The sequence below is a fragment of the Cavia porcellus genome, unplaced genomic scaffold, assembly GCF_034190915.1.
Source record: "Cavia porcellus strain 051 isolate PalLab524CR breed Dunkin Hartley unplaced genomic scaffold, mCavPor4.1 scaffold_8, whole genome shotgun sequence".
Lineage (NCBI taxonomy): Eukaryota > Metazoa > Chordata > Mammalia > Rodentia > Caviidae > Cavia > Cavia porcellus.
Window position 1 is genome coordinate 71224564 of NW_026947491.1, and position 25124 is coordinate 71249687.

Here is a 25124-nt window from a genome sequence, read left to right on the forward strand (position 1 = left end):
CACACTATTTGTACAAGTTTCTCTTTTTGTTTTCATATTCAAATTGCAAAAATTTGGTTTGGTCAACAATCGTGGTTGCCCAGTTGGACAAAAGCTGTCAGTCAATTAGTCATGTACAAATTCATGAGGACCAACAGTCACATGATTCTCTTGGCTTAAGGCCCTGGGGGCGTAAAGTAAAACCAGTGAATGTGGTTCTAGTTGGTGTACTGATGAAAGCGAAGTTACTAAAATTTTGGGCTTTGAGGGCATAATTTCCCTTCCTATAAGTTCAATTTAGGGCTCTTAGGCAGAGACGGCACAGGGACAGACTAGCATCTAATTTTGGTGAGATTAGTATTCCAAGAAACCATGCAAATTAACTGACTGACTGAAGAGCAAGGTGAAATTGTAAGTGAGGAAGTATTAAAGAAGGGAAAGAATATAACAGGCTTTTTACAGACAGGGGTTTTTCTGCCCCAGCACTGGAGCCGTATTTCTTCAAACAACTGATATTTGCTGACACTAAGCTTACCTTCAGTTTATCAGTAGAAATAGATAAGGTAGGGAAAATATTTGTAAGCAGAGTTTTGGAATTTTCCTACAGTGCTGGAAAACCATCCAGAGTTCAAATGGACCATATTTGGACAATGATAGCTATGTTGTTTTTTCTATCCTTTGTATTTTCGTTGCTGTATAATAACATTAACTCTTTACACAAGGTCAGTATTATTTACCTAAGGCTTTCCCAAAGGACTCTTCTCCTTTCCTATCCTCTCCCTTCAAAGGGTCAGGTGCATATGCTATGTTCCTGACAGGAAAAATATAACAGAGGAAATGTTTATTGAAACCAGTAAGGTGGGGAGTGTAACTCAGCAAACGTGCATTACTAGGGAAAAGATGCACAGAAAACCATCCCCGAGCTTTACAGATTACAGTTCGACAGTGAACTCCCAAGGTGAAGCCAACAACGTTTCACAGCAGGGAACAGAGCAAAATGTACAGGCAAATAAGCAAGCCCAGGAGTGAGGAGAGGAGGTGTACAAGTAGGGGCAAGTGCCGGGAAGATTCCTACCGACCCAGCAAAACCTGAGGAGGTGGAACGCTAACGAAGGGCGGAGACGGAAGAGTTGCCCAGCAGCCAGCTCTGGCACTCGCTCACTTGCTCAGTCTCAGAACATTACCAAGGGGGCATCGTGGTCTTTCCTTTTAAAGGCACTTTGTTTACAGGGCCGTGCCCCAAGAAATTAGGGAAGGAGCACCTCACCTCTTCCAGATCACCTTTACAAATAAAAGATTTGCCACAGTGGGACAAATAAACACAAAAGAGCTATGAAATAAGGTTAAACACTTAGATGACATCCCAGGTTTAAGTTGGCTAAATAGAGTTGTTTCAGTACATGACAATTTGGCTTCGGTCTGTATTATTCTGAATGTATAATTGATGTGGTCCATCTGTTTCCAGTAAAGGAACTTTTGTTTTGCTTTTTTCTTCTCCACTTTCATTCAGAATGAATGGCTTTCTCATTAGGCAATGTTCACATGCCCTCAGAAAATGTGTTTGGAATAAAAAGATTCCCCAGAATCACAGATTTAAATGCCAGCCAAGTTGAATATGTTCTTCCCCAGTTTGAGCTAGTTAAAATGAGGACTCATGCCGATCTCCATGCAGGAAACTTCTCAGGTAAGACCATTACAGCCAAGAAACCATCTACATAGCACGGTTATTAAAATCCTACAGCACTTAGTGAAAGGTGTTGTGGATTGGCATCCAGAATGTTTTCTCCTATTCCAGGTCCTAGATTTATAGAAGCCAGAAGCTAGGAAAGTTTTAGGGCTTCTCACCCATTCTACAGATATTTACTGAGCACCTGTACAATGCCTGGGGTAACGAAGTATAAAAGTGATTAAGATCTAGTATAGCTCTTGCCATTCCAAAGCTTAAGTCAGAGGAAACAAACCTGTAAAAAAAAAGGCAATTATATCTTATTAGAGTGGTTATCATCCAAAAAGGGGAAAGATGATGGAGTACACAAAAGTGTTAGGGATTACAGAAAACAATTAGAACCCTGACACACTGTTAGTGTGAATGAAAACTGGTGTGGCTGCTATGGCAAACAGGAGGGAAATGCCTCAAAAAGATACAGTTGCTACATAACCCAGCAATTCCACTCTCTGGTGTGTACCTAAGAGAAGTGGAAATAATGTATACACAAGTCTTCCTGGCAGTATTACTCATTGTCAAGCGTGGTAATTCCAGTCCTGCAGAGGCTGAGGCAGCAAGACTGCTAGAATTAGATAGCCCAGGCTAAATCATAAATTTAAAGGCAACTACACAAGCCAAACTGTCTCAAAAAAAAGTTTTATTTATAATAGACAAAAAGTGGAGTACAGTGTGGTGCTGCACACCTATGCTCCTAACACTTGGGAAACTGAGACAGGAAGATTTTAATGAGTTTAAGACCAGTCTGGGCTACATAGTGAGCTCAAGGCCAGCAGGAACTACATAGTAAGACCCTGCCTCAAAAAACAAAAATAGAGCAAACCAAAAGTGAAAACAACCCGGATGTCCATTATATGGTAAATGGATAAACAAAATACAGAGACATATAGACTAATACTTAGTCATAAAAAAGAATGAAGTACTAACACAAGTTATAACCCGTATGAACCTTTAAAACATTATATTTAGTGAAAGGAGCCAGGTCAGAGGGCAAATATATGCCCAGGTTAGGCAAATCTATAGAGACATAAAGTAGATTAGCAGTTGTCAACGAGTTGGGAAAGGTAATAGAGGGTGACTGCCAACAGATTTGTCATCTTTCATGGGGTGATGAAAATGTTCTGAAATTTTATGTATGTAGTAGTGGTTGTACAACCTTTTCAATATACTCAAAACAGTAAACTGTACACATTTATTGAATCTTAAGTCCAATACCTTAACCACTCAGTCATCCTAGTGACAGCTGTGCTATGTGAGGTGTACCTCAATAAAATAAGGTAATAACACAGCACGATAGCTGCCACATTAGAAGAGCATTGTTCCACGAATTCGGCAGGTAGAACCTAGAGAAGAGGTTCAAAAAGATTCTTGAGGGGCTGGAGATTTAGCTCAGCGGCATAAGCGCCTGCCTTGCAAGCAGGCAGTCGTGAGTTCGATCCCTGGTACTGATAAAAAAGATTCTTGAAAGACCCAACTTAAACAGAGAGCATTAAAATTAAGTGGGAGTGAGAGGGACAAAGGAGAAAATAGGAATCCAGGCTAAAGGAATGGGCAGAACACAGGCAGCACTGAGGGGGAAGAGGCATAATACACTTGGGGAACAGGAAGGAGACTCTAGGCTGAAACAGCATCTGCATCAAAGCAGAGGACAGAGGAGCTGAAAAGCTATGTCAGAGTTTGGACTTTATCCTAGTAACAGGAAACCCTTGAAAGAGTTAATGGGTGGAGGTAAGACCTAAGTTGTTTTTCAGAAATGCTGTTCTAAACAGTGTGGGGAGTGGACTGGAGGTGGAACAAAAATAGATGCTGGGTGATTTAGTTAAGTTATTGCACTAATAAGAGTCAGAATTGACCAAATAGGGAAAACTAGAAAGCTTGTTTTCAAGCTTTCCATAATGCTCTGCCCACCACAGCAGCACTAAGCTCCACCAGGAAGGAAGAAGTGGTTTCTGTAGGAGGTGGCAGTGATACGGAGGCTGCCAGCATATCTCCTAGCAGGCTCCAATCCTACTGTTTAGTCCAGGCATTATACTCAATCCTCATTAGATTGGGGTTCCATTTTCAGACCACCACAACATGATATCCTCACCATTTGCCACAGGAAGATAACATCCAAACACTTGCAATTGATGCTGAGCAGTGGTGCATGTCTGCAGCTCCAGCACATGAGAAGCTGTGGCCATCAGTTCAAGGACAGCCTGGACTAGAGAGACTTTGTCTTAAAACAAAATGATACAAAACACTTAAAGAGTCAGAAACACAAGTGTTCAACCAGCATTCAACCATCATTTCCAAGCATGTAATAGCTAACCACAATCTTTAATAAGTTTCCTCAAATGTAAAATGAGGAAGAAACATGCATCTCAATTCTATGCTGAATATATGTGATTATGTATATCAAAAGCAGGACGCCTGTTTTGTAGTTAGTTGTTTAACAGTTTCTTAGTACTCAGATCCTATAGGATCATAATTCTGTAACTGCAATCATAATGCTCCAATGCAAGCATGACAACAAGGGTGACTAAACAGGCCTTAGGATTGGACTCAATATTTTAGTGATAGGAATGGCCATTTCACTATCACCCTAGAGACAGGTATGTACCAGTTGGCAAACATGTCACTTGCTTTCATAGTTCTTTAAATATCATTTCAAAGCAAAATGTATTTAAATTAATTCCTTAAAATTTAAAAAAAAAAAAAAAGAGATTTGAGAGCTTCTCAGATAACTCATCAAATGAAGCTTTTGTTTTATTGTCAAGCAAAGAGGCCAAAGTTCCAGGTAAAGTCTCTCCTTTCTAGAACTCAGCATAACCCTAAGGCAGCAGACCATATAAACAGTGTAAGGCACTGAACACATGGAATGTTGTCTGGAATGATAATGTGGAAAAAGAAAAGCTGTGCATGTAAACACAGCAGGCCATTTAATTTAGAAAAACACATTTTAAATACTATCTAATACTTTCTAAGCATAACTTTCTTGAAGTTTTTTAGGCAAAAAGGAATACATTTAAAACATTGGCAAGGACATAAAGTATCAAACTATGTTTTAAACTTTTACTTAAGTCCCTAATTGTTAGCACTAAAGCCTGTGTACTTATTTTCTTTTACTAGTTTGCAGTCTCTAGAAGTCTAATAATCTCTCAGACCTTAATAAAGATTTCATATTCACATTTTGTATCTTTCATGTATTTTAAAATGTTTCTTCTCTCTCCTCTACAATATTAAGTAAAATTTGTCCCAGAAGAAATAACAACCTTGTTTCTTAGCTAATCATTGCAATGGATTTCAGGAAGCACAAGGTGGCAGAAGTACATTAGAAATGCTACTAGAAAGAAACCTAGGACAATAAGCATCATGGAAACTCCCCCAAAAATCTATTTATATTTTACAAAAATAACCATCTTTTTCATAATTACCAAAAACATGCCGATAAACTTTGGAAAATATGACAGGAAAGCCTAGCATGCATATATGTGTGTGTGTGTGTGTGTGTGTGTGTGTGTGTGTGTGTGTATACACACACATATATATAATTCACTTCTTACTTCCACAACTATTAGTTCTGTTTATACCATATATGCAACTTTTATCCTCTCTTTTAAAAGTTAACAACAGAAGCATTTTTCAACCTTAATGTTCAAGTATCTCTGTTTCACAAAAAATTTAAGGCATCTGCATATGTGCATATTTTATAAGCCCTTTTAAGAAGAACATTAGTTAGAATGAAGCTTATCTGATCTAGGCATTTTCCTATTAGTAATGATTAAAATTGTATATTATCAGTAACACCTGAGCCAGTAGTTTTACATTCAATTTCAAAACAACAAAAACTAATTGAGAGAATCAGAATTGAACAACTTCTACTCCCAAACAGAGAAAATGATAGTATCCCTTTCTGTTTGAGTATCATTCTAAGATTTTTATACCTTCAACAACTATTACAAAGTATACTACTTTTGGGCTGCCCTAGTTACCTGGACCTCCATTTTCTCATTTTTCGAACATATCTACAGTGTATGTGTGCATAAAACTTTATGTGTAGAAAATATTACAGAAAATACTTTGTGTTGCAGCCGCAATCAAGTCACTTACAGTACTCATTAGACAAATGCCACTAAGTAGATTTGCGCCTGAAAATTAACCGAAGTCATAATTCACGAATTCTGTAAAGAACTGCATGGAATCTAATCATCTGCCTTAGACAGGTAAAAGCCATCATTATCCCTCTCCTAGTATGTGCTCAAGCAAGTAAAGACTTTACGGACAACAGACAAGTAGGAGACAAGAGTACCCAGAACACTGTGTAAAACACGGGTAAAGCCGTAGCATTTCTCCACATTTTGTGACTTCCATACCTTTAATCCACAAGCCAAAATATGCTAAATTAAATGTAATGGCTTCCCCCTCTTTTAACTGAAAACTAACATTTACTTTATTATATGAATAAAAGGTTGACTTCCAGGAGAGGAAATGGGACTGTCAGGAACTAAATGTTACTACATTCCAGAAACTCCTGAAAGGCGAGTCTTGAACCTCCTTTGCAAGAACATACTATAGAATCACAGGGAATTTCCTTAACCGAACAATGCCACTCATGATTGCCTAATCAGAATTCTAAGTTAAAAGCTATGGCTCTGACAGCTTCACTTGCTGTGTCCTGGTTTCTTTCTCCCCCAGCAACTTTGAAGCATCTTACTCAAATGCTTTTGCTACAAGCTTTACAAATTCCAAATAACTGAAGGGGTAAAAGTCAGTTTAAGCACCCAAACCTTTTCATTTTTCTTTCTTAGCTGATAAAGTTTCCCAGAAACTGGGCTTTTCCACGTTCAAAACTCTGGAAAAGATTTAAAAACATGAGCTATATTAAGTAACATGCCTTGTCTGTGGAGCTCCCACATTTCAAAAAGCCTGGAGACCCTGGCTTGGGAATGCTAGAAAAATAAACACCAACTATGATGACTGGAGAAATTAATTTAAATTCCTTTGCTGATTCTTGTCCTTAAACTTCCAATAAAAATAATTTAAGCTTGGCCCTATGAACTGTTCCTTAAAAAAACTACTTATCATTATACAAGAATAGTTTCCCCTATTTTTTTGTTTTTTCCTCTATTTCTATTCTTTCCCACATAGATTAAACCAAAGTAAGATTAGCCAAACCTAATTTGATTCTAATCCAAGCCACACACTCTCTATATTCCATTCCAAATAAAGTTTAATTTACTGACTTCCTTGGGTCCCAACTGCATGATCTACTGGAATCTACGAAAGGGGTCAGAGAATAAGACTGCAGGCCAGAAAAAGAATGTGAAAATACAAGCAAGACTGGAAACCAGCAGCCCAAAAGACATAACCTAGGAAAGACGTTTTGTTGTAGAATTCAAATGTAAGACATCAAGTCCTCCAGTAGGGAAAGTAACCAATGGTCAGGCAGAGGACTGCATTTATGAACTCATTATGAACCTCGTAACAGAGACCTGCTGCTGCTAGTGCCAGTTCAGAGCACAGAAGCCCTGCTCCCTCAGCCCCAGCATTCTTGCTGTATGTGGTGAAATCTATAAACATAAGCTTTTTAAACTTAGAAGATGCTTTAAACACTTCACTTTTGACTTTGGCAACCGAAAGCTTTTAGACTGTTGTAGTCTAGAAATTCTTAAATAAGAACTGACCTTTAAAGAATAAAGATGAGGGCCTGGGGATTTAGCTCAGCAGCATAAGCACCTGCCTTGCAAGCAGGCAGTCGCTAGTTCGATCCCCGGTACCGATAAAAAGGAAAAAGAACAAAAATAAATAAATAAATAAATAAAGAATAAAGATGTCAGGGCTGGATATTTAGCTCAGCGGCATAGGTGCCCGCTTTGCAAGCGCATGGTCGTGAGTTCAATCCCCGATACCGATTAAAAAAAAAAAAAGAATAAAGAGGTCATTTGCTAACAAGGTAGGCACTAATAATAGTTACAGTTTGTGTGGGTGTGTGTGTAGTGCTGGGGATTGAATCCAGGGCCTTGTGCATGTAAGGCAAGAACTACCACTGAGCCACATCCGCAGCCCCCACTAGTTATGGTTTTATATTAGTGATATCATTAATATTGTTATAGCTCATTACAAACTACTACAGTATTTTTCGTCTTCAAACTCACTCTCATGAAACAAGAGGGACATTATGACCATTTTGTATATTAGGAAGGGGAAATGCCATGCCCAAGTTCACTTAGTAAGCTGTAAATGCCAATCTTAAAACTATGTGATCAGTGATATATTTTACTTTTCCTTTTAGTTTAAGTTTTAAGATTTTTGTGTGCTTTGCTCTGAGGATTAGAGCTATATACATATATAAAATTCTTCCTTGTGAGACTATCTGCTTAGTCTTCAATCTCTGGTTTTGCACATAATCTATCTCATTTGGCTTTTAAAAAAATGAAACATGTACTAAATTTCCATAAATAGAACAAAAAACACTCACTGCTTAAGAGTATGTCAGTAGGTAAACAGGAAACCAGAAAAAATAATTTCCTATTTTTAGTATGTAATTTAGTGATATAATCTTGAACAAGTCTCAAAGACACTATTTAATAGGCATAAAAACTGTCCTGTTTCATAAGCAGTACAAAATCATTAATTATAAAAAATTTTACATAATAACTAGTGAAACTGGTGTAAGAATTTTTAATTAGAAAATGCATGTCTACTGAAGAAAATTCAGAATAGACAGAGAAACACTGAGATAAATTTGCAGTTCTACCACTTACACATATTTTTTGTCTTATATCATGGATGCTTTCATTTCACCATTTCATCTCAAGTAGCATCTTGACAAGGCATTTTTTTAAGCTTTCTTGTTTAGTACGTAGAATACTGTGTTCACATTCAGTAAATTCCTTAAGTTTCTTTTACTGACATCCCCTCGGATCATGAATCACAATTATGTAAGTATTTCACATGTTACACAACCAACCGATAGGTCTGCACAAGTTTCACAGTAAGTTAGTACCAGGATCAGAGGTCAAAATCTCTGATCAATATCCTAACCATGCCAGGATCATTAGGTCACACCTCTGCTAACAAGAACGAACTGTGACATACTCTTAAAAATCAACAAAATGAGGAGAGCCTTACTTTAGCTAAAACTCAGTTCCCATGCTAATCTTTACTATATCTGCTGCTTTTTCTTCCTCTAATGATGCTTAATAAGCAAAGTAACAACAGAAAGCTGTAGAAAAGCAAAAGCAAAGTACCAGGATAATTTACAAGTCACAGAAACCTGAGTCTGAATAAGTGCAAGTTAAGTAAATGGATTTTTACAGCCTAGAAAATAGTTTCTTCACGCAATGAATACCAGGATACAACTACAAGGTACAAAATGAGTTTACAGTAACAATTCATGAAAAAAATTTACAGCCAGAGTTACCCAATAAAAATGAGAAAATCGATAAATTACTTGTTAAAAACAAAGGCTGGGCATGGTGGCGCATGCCTGTAATCCCAGCACTTTGGAGGCTGAGGCAGAAAGATCCTTCTAAGTTTGAGGCCAGCCTGAACTGCATAGTGAGACCTTGTCCCCCCAAAATAGAGCCAGAGCAAGAGAGAGAGAAAACAGAAGCACACACTTGTGAAAACTCCATCATTATACATGATTAAAATTTTTAAAAATCAAAAATCTTTCAGAAAAGGTAGTCATCCACGGAAATGTATAAACTGACTAAAGAGCTATTGAAAACTACAGAAACAGTCCTTACAGATTAGGAAGAAACACATAAAGTGGGTAGACAGAGCGCATGAGGAAATACATTCTGACTTATCATGTGGTAGATACTGTTTTAGATACTTCTAAGAAAACAATTATAATTCTTAACAAATGTTATCTTGTTCATCATTCCAGGATCAATCTATTCTTTGTTTATTCACATCTTTTCTTTGTGTTTATTATGTCTATTCAAATTTACTGTAAAGAAAGTTTGATTCGTTTCAGTACTAACTTGAACAGCTAACATAGTGCCCTGCCACCCAACAGCAATTTAAATCAGTAATTTTCAAACTTTCGGCACATAAAAACCACGAGTCCTGTAAAAAGAACAAATCTTTAGGCCCTACACTCCAGAGAATTTGACTTAGTATTTTTCAGTTTGATCTGTTGCTTAATTCAAATATTTAACAAACTCTAAGTACCTTATGTGGTAGATATTATTGAACTCTACTTATAGGCATATAAAGTAACTTTCTAAAAATTGCAAAATTTAAAATGCACCAGTCAGGTTAAGTTTAGTTTCCAAAGTTTCTCACTTATTCTTGTATTCATTTCTTCAACAGATACCTGAATACTTCCCTGGCACTTTTGAAAAGGCAGGTGTTCAGAAACCAAACACCAATTAGTTCTGTACTCTTTGCTGACAGTCTTACAATGCTCTTGCCTACCAATCAGTCCTGCCACAAGTATCAGAAAAGGTGCAATTGGGAAGACAAAAGGGATGTTGCTGGCTTTATTTCTAGGCAATGTTACCGCAGTAACACTTCACTATTTAAGGAACAGCTTTTATTCCTTGGACAAAGTTTTTTCAGTGGGGAACAATATTTTTTTGGGGGGGGCGTACCAAAGATCCAACTCATACCTTGCGCTTGCCAGCAAGGTGCTTACACCACTGAACTAAATCCCTGGCTCAGGGAACAATATTTTAAAAGATTCCTTTCTCATGTTTTTTCGTGTATAATGGCTTACACTCAGTCACTTTTTAGCTGTTCAGAAAACACATCTCTTTTAAATCTCTATTTGGTAATCCTTACCAAATTAAATTGAAGTTTCACATTGAAACTTCAGTTGAAAAGATTCTAATGCCCATTTTAATTTTTTTATTCAGTCATTTATGGAGGATTACTACTATTTCTGAACTTAAACAGGGATTAAACTTTTATTTCATAAGATTGTAAGTATATGAGCCATGTAGAGAGTTCTGTCCTAGTAGCACATATTCATGAGATTTGTGATGTCTAACAACATGCAAGATCTGATGTATGTAAGAAAATATAACACAAAAGAATTCACATGTGTATATACTTTCACACTAGTATAAGTAACTGGACAAGTAAATTATTTACATTCCATTCAGAGATCTTTCAAAGTAAAAAAGCAAACATTACTTTCAAACATGAAAACTTCAGCAGAAAAATGTTTTGTTCTAGACTTTTTCAAGCACTCCTGTGGTCTTTTGCCATAGCAACAGGAATCATTGCTAGTGCCAACACCTATAAATTGTCATCCTATTTAACTGCTTTATAGCAGCTAAAACTGCTTCTTGTTATAAAGGAACAGCTCAATAGACAATCCATGGCTCTCGTATGCTCCTTGTTCTCTATCAGGAAATACTAGTCACTAGTAATCAGTCAGTGAAAAAAGATGGTAGAGAAATTGGATTGTTGGCAACTCAGATGAGTTACAGCTAATTGACCCAGTTTGTTCAGTTTCAGTATTATCTTAGCTAATCAAATGCCTTGGAATATATTTATAAATCCAGGCACAGACAATTCATAGGACATTAGACCCACGTCAAGCCTTGGGGATCTGAAGGGAAGAAAACTTAACTAGGGAATACTTTGAGTAGCTCAAAACGCGCACTCTCAAAGATGTTTTCCTTCACCCAGAACCATGCTTACTATTTCTTGACTGGCTACAATTTATTGGGGGCTAAAGATTATACTACATCTATGTGAATACACTGCATTTTTTTAAAGGAAGTTCTCATTTATTTCACATAGGTTTCTAAGGAGATTTCCTAAAAAAGCAGAAATCTAGGTCAAGAAGGCAGTTTTATTACAAATCAAGAAATCTATAATCAATTTTAGGAAAGACAATCATCATGTTTTCAACTTCTTCACTGAAAAAATTGCATAGTTTGTGTATGCACTGTCACCTAATTTACATGATGTTATTTATTCTTCATCAAGACACAAGGTTAGACATTCTCCTGTCCTTGTAGTTAAGTACATATAAAGCAATCTGTCCAAGGTCACAAAACTAGCGGTGGCAAAAATGTATTTTAATTCAAGTGTATCTAGTTCGGAAGCTGGTGCGTTTAAACTTTGAAGCCACCAAATTTTTATTAGGTGACAGACAAACAAGGAAGCATAAACATAACACACCACTTAGCTTTAATACCATATATTTCATCAGATGTTTAATACATTTTCCTAATCCCAACTCCCACTCCCATTCTTTCAAAGCAATGTTTTAAGTGCTATACCCTGAAGACTTCACTCTAACTCCTTTAAGGATCTAATTTCTCCTCTCATTCTGTTTCATCTAAATAATTCTATTTACTCCAATTGATTCCAATGCAAGGGTAGAGGAACTATCATATGTAAAGAAACATTACCCCAACTGTTGCTTGTAACATTAAACTGAAACCATGTTCTAAAGTAGCAAGGATAAAATTTCTACTCTGCTCTAAACAATTTTTATAACTTTATGTATCTTACAGTGTACCTCTAACTTTCATTGTAAAAAGACTTGGTTGCACACTAATCTTATTTTTACTGACAGATATCTGATTGTTTTTATTGTGTAACCCAAAGTAAATAAAACACCTGCCTCAGCCTTGCTTCCCTCTTTGCAAAGAGATATCATAATCAGCTCTTTAATAGCCAGGAAAATGTATAAATGAGTCCATTTCAGACCAAGTAACAGAATCTCCTCTAGTATCCTAAAGAAGTAAAAGTCCTTAAAAATTTAAATTGCTATTAAGAACTTTTAAAAATCCAGGTATAAAAACCCCTTCTGTTTTAAATGAAATGTTGATAAATCATCCAACTGGATCTAATTCCCCAAATATGTGCTTCCCTCTCAAAATAAATCTTTTGACAAGAATCAAAAGTATACAAAAGTATAAAGTGTCATGACCAATTACAAAAAAATTAAAAGATGAAATTATTTTAACCATGGTAGGGGTGTTTCTCAAGTAACTACATATTAAGGACATATATAATGTATTACGCTACTTAGTTCCACCTCAATTGCAAAACTCAGGTCAGAATAATACAAGAAAAGAGTTAACCATGAGTGGCTTTGGGAATTTTTATGAGCAGTGTGAACAAATACTAAGAGACCCATTACAGACTTAACACATTGTCTATGCTTCAGTGGATCAGAATGCACTGGAAATGTGGGGCTATGAACCCCACTGATGATTTAACAGTAATGGCCATTAAAAACATGTCTTCTGGACAGATATATAAGAATCTGGGGACACAAGTTCAATTAATGGAAACATAAATTTGTACTCCAAATTCCTAGCCAATCTCAATTTCTAAAGATTAGGACTTTGAACAATAGGCCAAACAACATGACTCTTAAAAACACAAACTATGGCCTATGTCAGGTGCCATCTCAAAAATGATTTCAATTCTCATCTTTGGAAAAGGATAAAAGAATGGAGGGGGCATGGAGAAGGAATATTCTTCAGTCTTGTGTCACACTTCTATTAGCCCACTAAGAAAACTGAGCCCAGAAAAAAGCTAAAATAATGTACATTTGTGAACAAATACAAGATGCAAAATGCAAGAATTCTAAGCTAGAGGTAGTTTTCACATTCTGGAAAAAAATAGTGGATCCTTTCTGGATGGAGATATTAGAGGCAGGAGAGGAAGGATTTTGCCAGTACTCTCAGGTAGTTCCCTTGGTGATGGCTTTATTTAAGCACTGGAGAGAATCTTTGGTGACTTGATGAGTCACAGGGTCAACTTCACAATCCAGTTTTCCACTGTCTTGGTTACTTTTCTCTAGCTGTTCAGACACAATACCTGACACCCAAAATGGGGGAAAGAGAGGTTTATTTAGCTTACAGTTTTTGGAGATTTCAGCCCATATTCAGTTGGTTCGAAGACAGGGTAGCATTGCTGAAGGGCTACTATCCATGGCAGCCACAAACAGCAAGAGCAAAAAAGGAAAAAATAGGTGCAACAGTCACACGGGCAATTCCAGAGCCAGACAACAAACCAATCACAATGCTAGATTCAGCCACCTCTATGACGGCATGAGGCTTTGGGGGGCCACTTAGACACAAACCATAACAGTCACCATCCAACACTCATTATTTACCAGGCCTGCCTTACAACCAGCTGTACAAGAGGCCGTTACCTCTGCACAGATAATCATTCAAATGTCCTTAGTCTCTATTAAAACCCATACTATGAAATTGAGTCATGTTTTAATGAGGGCACTTGATATATATACATTTCTACACAGTGGCAACAACCTAGTTTAAATACAACTTTCCTTTCTTCCTCCCTCTTTCCACCTCTCCCTCGCTCCTTCTGTCTCTTTTTGGCATCAGGACTCAAACTCACGATCTCATGCCTGCCAGGAAGCTGCTTGTGCCACTGAACTATTTCTGGCTCTTTGAATACAACTTTATAATGCTTTTAACTACTCAAACAAAAAAAAAAAAATCTTGACTTTTATAATCAGTCTCCTGAGATTCCCAATAGGCATGAATAAACTTAATTTTCAAAGAAAGATCAATATACCGTATATATTACCTGTTATTTACAATGAAAAAGTTTAAAACTTTGTCATCTTTGAACATTTCCCATGAAAGGACAAATCAGAAAACATATATTAAGAACACCACTAATGGGGCTAGGATATGGCTCAGTGGTACAGTACCTGCCTGACAAGCAAAAAGTCCTGGCACCAAAAAAATGAGCATCATTAATGTTTTCTGATTTTTACATTACCTGATAATTTAGTTATCAAGGCTTTAATTTTCTACCCAAGATAGCTCTTGATTCCACATTTTGAAAAGGAAATATGTAAGATTGCAACATCTTTTCCTGACAACAAGTATCAATAACCAAAAGGATACAAAAGCTAATATGAAGTGTCTCTCATTGGTCAAAAATTACAGAATTTGGACATAACAAAAATTATGACTATAAAGACTACAAACTCATGACTTGTTTCTTTGGAGGCTACCAAGGCACTGGTTCTGGATGGTAAAATTGGTAAACAAAACAATCAATATGATCTTATCTTGTACTTTAAGAAAACCAAATAGTTTGATAAAGTGTTTTAAATTTTTTTAAACTAAAGTTAACTGAATGATAGCATTAGAAAGCTCACTTTGCAACACCTAATGATATAATGGACAATCAATGTTTGCTATATCCATTATATAAGACTGGGACTGGAGATAGATATATACACAACTCATGTTTGCTTGGCAAGCAAAGGTCCCGAGTTTCATTCCCAGTTCGATCCATTATATAAGACTAAAGAAGAATTACACAATCAAGCTAATATCATCTGAACCTACTAATCAATCTATCTTTAAAAATAAAACGACATTACATGCCTTTTGGTTGGATTCAGGAGGAAGTACACACTCATCTAATCTAGAAAACGTCTATATTAACAATTCAGAAAAAGTAGGTGGTTGCAGAGAGACATATCACCACAAAGATACAATCAGTCAAACCTAGAATGAAGGAAATTCTGTAGAACAAATGATTTTCCATAACTTAAAAAGTGGCATAAAAATGGCATGAGAACTCTAAGGTTAAAAAGATCTCATTTGGATCCACATTAGAACAAACCAACAGACAGGTGACAAGTATCTGGGGTAAATCTGAACACAAAGTATAGTAGATACATACAGATTCTCAGCTATCCACCTGCAGGGTGAGTCACTTTACTGACAGTTGCTGTGGTCTGAATTTAACACCAGTACTTTCAGCTAGCTACAGTTCTTAGTGGATGCTCGAAGCCAACAAAAGAACATCGCCAAAATACAAGGAAAGGTCCAGTCAAGATGTGCAGCTACTCAAGGAATAGGTGCCTTTGGCTAGAGGACTCATTAGCCTTGCTCAGGTTGTCTTAAGATCTTCTCTGTGGATTCGGACTTCCTGCCCAATCATTTGCTCTTCCTCACTCGAGTTAACCCTCTACTAAGTTCTGACAAATTCTTTTCAATCTTCCCTAGTTCCCTCTCCAACTTTCTTCTAAAAACTTTTCCCCAGGGAACCTCATGGGATTTCTGCTTCCTAGAGAACCCCAACTCAACTAATGATTAAGGATTTACTATTAATTTTTCTCAGGCATAATGTGGTTATTTTTTAAGTTCTCATTATTAGAGATGTGTACTAAATTATTTATAGGTGAAATGATAGGATTGCAATTAACTTTTAAAAATACCAGCAAAAAGGGGAATAGACTGAGTACTACCATGAAGATGGTATTTTCTCTGTTTTTGTGTGTATCTGAAACATCCATAGGAAAATGTAAAAAATACCAGACCAGTATTGGAAACTGTCTAGGGCATCAAAAGCAAGCAAAGATTGAAACACTGTGGTAGCCAAAAGGGTCAAAAGAAGACCTAATAAGTAAGTGTAATTTGTAACAAGATTCTGTAACAGGAAAAGAACATTAGGGAAAAACTGTGGAAATATAAATAAAATACAGGCTTTTAAATTATCAGCAGAAATGGTGGCACATACCTTTAATTCCAGTGCTTTGGGATGCTGAGGAAGGATTTTTGTGAGCTTGGGCCCAGTTTAGGCAATTTAGTTAAGATCTCCTTCAAAAAAACTAAAAAGGGCTGGGTCCACAGCTTAGTGTGAAAGCCCTAGGTTCAATCCCCAGTACTGCTGTCAGCCAATTTCAATATTGGCTCAAAAATTGTAAAAACTGTGTAATACTATTATGTTAAGAATAGGGGAAATGGTATAGGGGAATATAAGAACTCTGTACTATCTTCACAATAATTCTCTAACTCTGAAACTATTCTAATGCTTTTTTAAAAAAGTTTAAAAGCTGTCATACATTTAAAAATTCTGAATCATCTTAATTTTTAGTTAAGATACAAGTTGATTCCTCCCCACTAATCCATTAGCTACAAAGTACCAATTATTTTTTTCTAAACTCAAAGAGTAACTCATTAAGACTCTTTATAGACTGTCCCATAGAGCCTAAACAAGTAAACAAGAAAACCCTATAACTGACGAAACATACATTTGTTCCAATCAAGGGCTAAAATTTGACCCCCCCCCCAAAAAATATATACATACACAGTGGCCACTTTATTATTACCAAAATTCTTCAAGTAGTAACAGAGATGAACCTTAACATGGAACAAAAATTTTATTCCAGAGTGTCTTGGATTTAAAAATCTATTTCAGTTCCAACACGGGTTATGTCAAGCTGCCAACGTCTATGCTTGTGGTTTTACTGATACCACCTTTTGTAATGAGAAGACCAGGGGTTGTTTTAAAAGCCAGTTCACATTATATTATTTAAACAATGATACAATGTCCACAAAGATCTTCATTTTAAAAAACAGAATGCAACCAACCATATGCACACACTAACAATTCCAACAATGCAAGACCGAGGCACGAGGATCATGAGTCTGAAGGCAGCCTGGGTTATCACACGGTGAGACCCTATCTCAAAAAAATTTTTAACAAAGAAATGGATTTGAAAGAATTTGAAAGTTTTTGACTTGCACCTCAGAGTTACTTTAAGTATTTATTCAAACACAGACTGCTGGGGCCTCATGCTCAGATTCTGACTCAGGTATTGTTTGGGGCCAAAGAATTTTCTTTTGCTTTTTTAAACAAGGGCTTACTATATATTTCAGGCTGGTTTTGAAATCATAGTAATATTCTTGCCTCAGATTCTCAAGTACTGGAATTACAGGTTTGGGCCACAATGTCTGGCTAGAAGTTCTAAGAGGTTATTAAGTGAAGATAATACTAATTAGTAGTGTAGGAAAAACTTTGAGATACACTACAAATAATTAGTACACGGGCAGGGGATATAGCTCAGTGGCATAAGCGCCTGCCTGGCAAGCGTGAGGTCATGAGTTCAATCCCCAGTACCATAAAAAAAAGGTTAGTACAACAATTATGCCACACAAAAATGAGTCTTTCAGGATAAGTCTGTGTTTTTCAGAGTCATAGACTAGCTTTGGGACACTAGGTAAATTGGCCTTCCAAAATGTACAATCCATGGGTCTTTAAATAATAAGATAACATATAAATCACCTAGCATATTACCTACATCAGTGAGGCACTTATGGTACTGAATTAGTAATTACTTGGTGCTATCTTAAAGATATTATACTTAAACTATTACCTGAGTGCTGTATCTAAAGCATACTAATCTCCACAAGGTTATAAGAGGTCTTTATAGATCTCCTATGATTACCAATTAGCACTTCCAAAGTGTGTATTTATTCATTCCAACAAAATAAAATTAAGTTGGGTGTGCTCGTGCACACCTGTAATTCCAGCACTCAAGAGGCTAAGGCAGAAGGATTGCTGAGTTTGAGGTCACCCTTGGTTACAGTGAGTGCAAGGCCCGTCTGGATTACAAAGTGAAACCTTGTCACATGAAACAAAGACAAAAACACAAACAAATCACTCACTGATTTAGATCATAGTAAGAATATGATTTGAATAATTTTGTTAGTGATGCTGTTTATTATCCTGAATTATGAAACTGTCAAGAAAGTTAATAAACTTTCAGTTCTTCTCAGTATTACTGGTAGTGTTTTATTCTTCACTATGGATTTCCTACAACAGCATAATTTACACTTGTGCATAAAAACGGTAACAAATTATTTTTCTATTCATAATTCGCTTCATAAAAGCGAATTCTATTCATAATTCAGCTTCATAAAAGCTGAAATATCCACTAGACATTATCCTTACTTAACTACAATAAGCAGTTTACATTTAAAGGAATGTACGTATCAGTAATATATTGCAAAGATTGCAACTTTGGTGTCTCATAGCATGTCTATAAACAGAGATAGAAACCAACATGAGTAACAGCGTATTTTAACATAAAAAACATATTGCAATCAAAAATCTTATTATTCATATGTACAAAATTCAGTGTTTAGTAGTACATATGTTAAAGTAAATTTTTTTTTTCTCAGAATTTTGTTATGTAGTTCGGGTTGGTTTTAATCTCACTACATAGTCCACAACGACCTTGAACTAAAAAAGGCAATTCTCCGGTCACAGTCTCTCACTGCTGGAATTACAGGTATAAGCCATCACACCCAACTCAACTGACTCTCTTTAATTGGCTCAAATTACTGGACACAAATTTTTTCCTTTATTTAAAAGCATTATGATACCTAAGGAAGAAGATCAGTGGCAGAACACTTACCTAGCATGCCTTGAAGGCCTACGTTCAATTCCTGGAAACATACACATACATGCATACATGCACAGGTTATGGTTCTACAAGTTTTTTGAAAGTGGGAGTAAAATTATGCATCTGGTATAGGCTTAAAAACAAAGTTTTCCTTTCTAACTTTCTTTTATCTGGCTAGACATAAAAAAAATCAATGTACTCTAAAGTATATTATAACCAGTCCTATTTACCCTTCCTTTAACATTAAAGTCCAACATTATATTTTTTTTCACAAGGTGATCAAAAATAAAGTGTAACCTTTGGGAGGATGAAGAATAGACATTGGAAGGGTAAGCTGCTGATAATATGTGTGTATACATGTACATACAAACAAGTGTATCAGAAGGAAAAAATAGAGATCTAACACAGTATATAATAAAGGGTTTCAGCTTTAATGAAGACATTGAAATCTTACAACCTTTTTTTTCCCAATTGGCTTGTAAAAAAAAATGTTCCTATAGGAGGACTGGAAATATTAAACTAATAAGGAGGTTCATTCACTTTTTTGACATTACTGAGTTCTAGAAGTAAAAAAGTTTAGTTTATGCAGGTATGTAAAGAATGACACATTAGACAAATGATTATGTAAGCCATTTGCTTAAAAATGTGTGTGATATATATATATATTCCTAGTCTCCTAGTTATCTTTTTCAAACTATGAAGGATCTGAAATTCTTTAAACACCATCTGATACAGTTGGTAATAGTTCCAACTTTAAATGAAGTTATTTGGTAGTTTTTTGGTTTTTTTTTTTTTGTCTTTTTTGTTTTTATCGGCACCACGGATCGAACTCACGACTGCCTGCTTGCATATTTGGTAGTTTTTAAAACAAAGAAACAAAACTTTAGGTTTGGTTGAACATATGTGTAATGCGTTATTCAAGAAGTCTCCCCTAGTGTAGTCAGACCTTAATACTGTATTATTGTTACTTAAAATATTCCTTTCAAAATAACAAAGCCAAAATTCTTAAAGTGCTACGTACTGTTTCTGTACAAAACATGTAAATCAATTAGATTATCACTGCCCTTTAATTTCAGAAGTAAAACTCATGCATCAGATTTCACCAATAGTACAAGGAAGAAAAAAAACAGTATTGAAAAATAAATGAAAACTTACTTTTTATTGAGTGTTTATTTTTTACATGCCAAGCATATTAAAAGTGAACCCATATGAAGCTGACTATTCCACAACAAAAACCTATGCAATGGGAATGATCAAAGTTGTCCACACAATACTAATGAGTTCAATAAATCATCCAGATGTTTTCTGCATAAATATTTAGGTTATCTGAATGAACTAATTTTTTCAAAAAAAAAAAAAAAAAACAGTAAATTCTAGCTTTCATATGGTCTTCACCGGTAGCAACAGCTACTTCTTAAATTTAGAAAAATCAAATCCATGAAAATAAAAACTCCACATACCACAGCCAAATCTTAAAAAAAAAAAAAAAAAAAGTTCAACAAAATGTAACATATACCTCATCTGGTATCCAGAAGGGAAAACAAAACAAAACACAGGTACTTAATCAAGTGATCACCACTAACATGGTATTACTACCAGAGAAACAGCCAGTATACACACTTTAGAGTAGAAGAGGCTTAAATGCCTTAAAAAACCCCAATAATTAATAATGTATACAGAAATACTAATTTGAAACACATACAAACATTATGAACAGCTTGGTGCATTTAACACACACTGAACTTATTACTTCACTATCACTTGTCCTTTTCCTAAAGCGTAATTATCTTAAAAATATGGTAAGGTACCTTCCTAACATACATCACTTCCTTGCTTCCACTGTTCAGTAAGTGTTCCAACAAACTAAACAATTACCTAATAACTCGATCTAAAATACAATGGTATAAGTTTATTACCAAAAAAGTACTTTTGAGGGAACTACTCAGATTAAGCAGGCTAATGACTACACTTTGTACTACTGATACACTGCTAAGTGAAGAACTAGTCCATGTCCATTTGCTTAAAATTTCTATAATACCTGTAACAGTATACCCATGATTAATAAATACTTGCTGAAACAGGTTATGACAATTTAACATAAACCCCATGTACATACTGTATGAATTTATATTCTATGAGACTTAGTTAAGAAAGACAATATGGGCTCAGGTTTTCTTATATAAGGTTCAAGTCTTTAAACAGAACAAAACCAACCTCTGTACATCAAGAGAAACTGAAAAGCATGGGGAGGAGATGCCTTTGTATATGTGCTTGAGTTTAATGGAACAAAATACTAGTTCTTAGATAAGCAATTTAAATTAACATTCTAGTCAACAAGATGTTCTCTATAAACATATTGCAAAAGAAGTCAAGCTTTATTGTTACACATTAAAATTGGTACAGATACAATATGAAAATGTGTAATACTAATTTTAATTTACTGTTTAAAGTTCTGACTCTTGAAATGTCAATTTGCTCTCATTTAATATATTTCTTCTAATGAAAGGCTATTTGGTTATCTTATGAAATCAAATGAAAACATGTACCTTAATCTTGGAACAAGTTAACAAAATCATGAATAAATGCCAACACTACATGTAACTTACTACACACTGATATACAAATTATAAGAAAAATGACTACCATTGTACATGAGGAGATTGTTTATCACATCAAATCAATTCTCAAGTCTAAGGTCTCTGCTGTGTTGTTTTATGGTGCTGAGCATATGGACTGTTCTATTACACTGACTTGTATTATTTTCAAAAATTAAAGATGGACTCAAACTTTTATGTATTAATTTCTAATTATAGAAATTCAGATTACTCCAGAAAACACAAACTGCATCTAACTGAGGTAGGTTTTTCATGTTAAAAATATACTGCTTCTACCACAATTTTTAAAATTTAAATTGACAAAGGAAGAAAAAAACCAAACACTGTCTCATGTACTTGCATGATACTTAATTTTCTATATTTCAAACTACTTGAACAAGTGTGAAAGAACTATCTACTATGATTTAGTAAAAATACATATCCCAAATACTTTTTCTTTCTAGTAACTATATTACAACAGATTATAAGGAATCCAGAAAAGGGTCAGGGATATAGCTCAGTGGCATAGGGCCTGCCTGTCAAGCACAAGGTCCTCAGTTTGATTCCTGATACCAAAAGAGAGACAGAGACAGACAGAGAGAGGCAGAGACAGAGAGAGAGACAGAGACAGAGAGAGAGAATATCCTAGAAAAAAATGAAATAAAGACTATTACAGTAATTTTCATGCTAATTAACATCAGAATGGGGAGACAAATCATGTTCATTTTAAACATAATTTTAAATGTTATGAATACAGCTGTGGATGTATTTTATTATGTCACAAATTCCCACAAGATATAAAAAACAATCTGTTAACAGGACTAAATGTCACAAATACTTGTACTTTCTGCAATGTCAGTTAAGTTTTCTAGGGTGTCATCTTTTAAAAATGTCATCATTTTCAATAAACTTTAACAGGAAATTATAGCAGATAACTCTATTTTTCAATAGTCAATGAAAAAAATCTGTATGTAAAATAAATTCATGTTTAAGGAGGCCCCTACCTCCTTAAAGACTGATATAAATACTTTCCTTAAACTGTGAAGTTTCTGTATTTGCTACTGGTATCATTGCATTCAAAAGCAAAACTATTTCTGGAAATAATCTCAATAAACCAAAGATAGGGAAAAATTATAAAACAACTTAGTCTTTACAAGTGTTCACACCTGACTTTTTTTTTTTAATCAGTACTGGGGATCAAACTCATGACCGCCTGCTGCAAGGCAGGTGCTTATGCCACTGAGCTAAATCCCCAGCCCCCATACCTGACATTTTTCAAAAGCAAAATGTTTACCTATGTTTGAATTAAAAAGAATATTCAAACTAATTCTTTTAATGAAAAAATACACTAATATATTTTAAGAATGGATATTGGTAGCATTTTCAAATATACAAAAAGTAAATGAGGAAGCAGATAATAGAGACATTTCTGCTACATACTTAAGGATAACTAAACTGAGATGAACACCTTACAGCCAAGGTGAGGAGCCTGTGTACCACCCAGATCTGTGGGCAGCAGTGCACGGTCCCAGTGCTAGGTAAAGGCCTCAAAGAAAAAAGAAAGCCCTTGTGTAGTAATTCTGTAATCTAATATTAAACTTTTTGGGAGACATAATGCTAATTATTAGATTAAAAGAGAAAAATGGGGTAAAGTTGTCAATTCCAGGGTCATCAATAGAAAATACAAGAATAAACATACGAAGTAGCTAATTCCAAAACTAAATTACATGATCAGAATTATTCATTTAAAATGATGATCTTTAAAAATTCCTGAGTCTAAGTTCCCAACCTAAACCTACTGAGCAGCTACAGCCAGGGATTCTTTTCAAGTTCCTCAAATGATTCTGGGGTGTGTGTGTGTGTGTGTGTGTGTGTGTGTGTGTGTACGCACACATACACAGTGTTGGGAAATTAAACCTAGCACCTTGTGTGTGCAAGGCAACACCTCTAAGCCATATCCCAAGCCATCTTCAAATGATTCTGATGATTGGCCAATTTTGAAACTTCTAAAATGTGGAGCAGAGGAACACAACTAGTCTTAAGTGAATGCAGGTACTTTTCCATTTAACATCTGATGTTTAGCACTACGCCACATTTTCCCCTACTGGTCGTACCTTCCATATTTTCCTAGTAGTGAGTGAATGAATGAGTGAATGCATAAGCTTTGCAAGTGAAGGTAAAAGAATCAGCAGGGAACTCCAATTGGATTTGATGGTCAAGCCACTCCCATACACTGAACCCATATACTGGTATCACTATTGCTACCTAAGGTTCACTACCAGGCAGAAATTTCTTAATTTAACACCCAGAGAGGAAATGGGTTCTTATTCAATAGGAAAATGTAATATAAAACAACTTGTACTAAGAATATTTAATAGGTGAGAATATTTTTATAATTCTTCAAAAATCATTGTTTTTAAAGGTTCAGTGTTAGGAAGAAAAATCCCTTAAAATTGGGACAGGGGAATTTCTCTCGTATGAGAAAAACTGTGTCACAGTGTTTCTCCAACTTAGAAATTATTAGGCAACATTATTTCAGTGCTACTTTTGCTTACATATTGCTTTGTTAATATATACATACAAATGTTTTAAGTGTATGGTTTTGGTTCAGAATGTAATACATTTGATAATACAGAAATGAATTCTCTTCTTAATCACTGATATTGTACCACTTTCAAGCACTGAATAAACTTTTGAATATCTCATATTTGCTAATAAATGTAACAAAAGTAGTACCTACGTAAGAAATTATACATTAAAATTACAAACGTGTTTTTCAGACGAGTAATTGAAAATTTTTTCAGTATTCAAACACAATAGTAAATTTCCATTTACTATAGCACAATTCAAGTATTTACTTAAATTTATATTTAGCCAGCTAGAACATGATATTAAGTAACTTTTTATAATAGCTTTCCTTTAAAAGATTACTGTTATACAAAATAGTGCGATTATTACTTATTACTATAAATCACTTAGAATAAGTGGGAAGATTAAATGACAGTAGACACAGACCTCTATGAATAAGTCTTCACATAAAGTTGCACACATCAGTAATAAGGCATTTGTAGGTAATTCCCCTAGAGTATTTAAATTCATGTAAACAAAGACTATGAATATTCTTTTAGGGTGAAAATGCATCAACACAGATAAAATATACTCAAACAGTTGTGTCTTTAAACTATATATTATTTGAACACCACACGAAACCAAAAGAGGCATTACCTATCATTTTAATGAACTAAGAGATGTTACTTATTTGTGAAATAAAAGATTTGATACTTTTTTCAAAGTAATAAAGCAAAGGAAATATTTTGAAAATAAACACAAACCTTTTTCTAGAAATAAATATACATAGTTACTTTAATGTACTGCAGCATAGGAATATTATCCTAGCATTAACCATAACACTCAATCAGTAGTTTAAAAATTTTTTTTTTGTTATCCACATTGGGTCTTGAATCTTCTACCTTGTCAGCTGCCCAACAACTTTCAAAAGAGTTTTATTTTCCTGCTTTAGCTGTTCATTTTCATCTTCTATGTCATCTAGGTCCTTAAAGGGGGGGGAAAGGGAAAAATAATACTTTAAAAATATTCTCAAGGAGATAAAAGCACAAACGAAGAAAATTCTCTTCATTAATTATGAAATAAGGATAAGCTCTGAAAATAACTAGATGGA

At 35.1% G+C, this 25124-nt stretch overlaps 1 protein-coding gene across 1 annotated transcript in view; it reads right to left on the reverse strand.

Moving 5' to 3' along the window:
• Positions 1–13499: 13499 nt before the first annotated feature.
• Positions 13500–25124, reverse strand: part of Pawr (pro-apoptotic WT1 regulator) — a 116085-nt gene continuing 104460 nt past the window's right edge. The window contains exon 6 of the mRNA XM_063255198.1: positions 13500–24998. Coding sequence (XP_063111268.1) covers positions 24912–24998 — 87 coding nt within the window. The 3' untranslated portion in view covers positions 13500–24911. The remainder of the gene's footprint in view (positions 24999–25124) is intronic.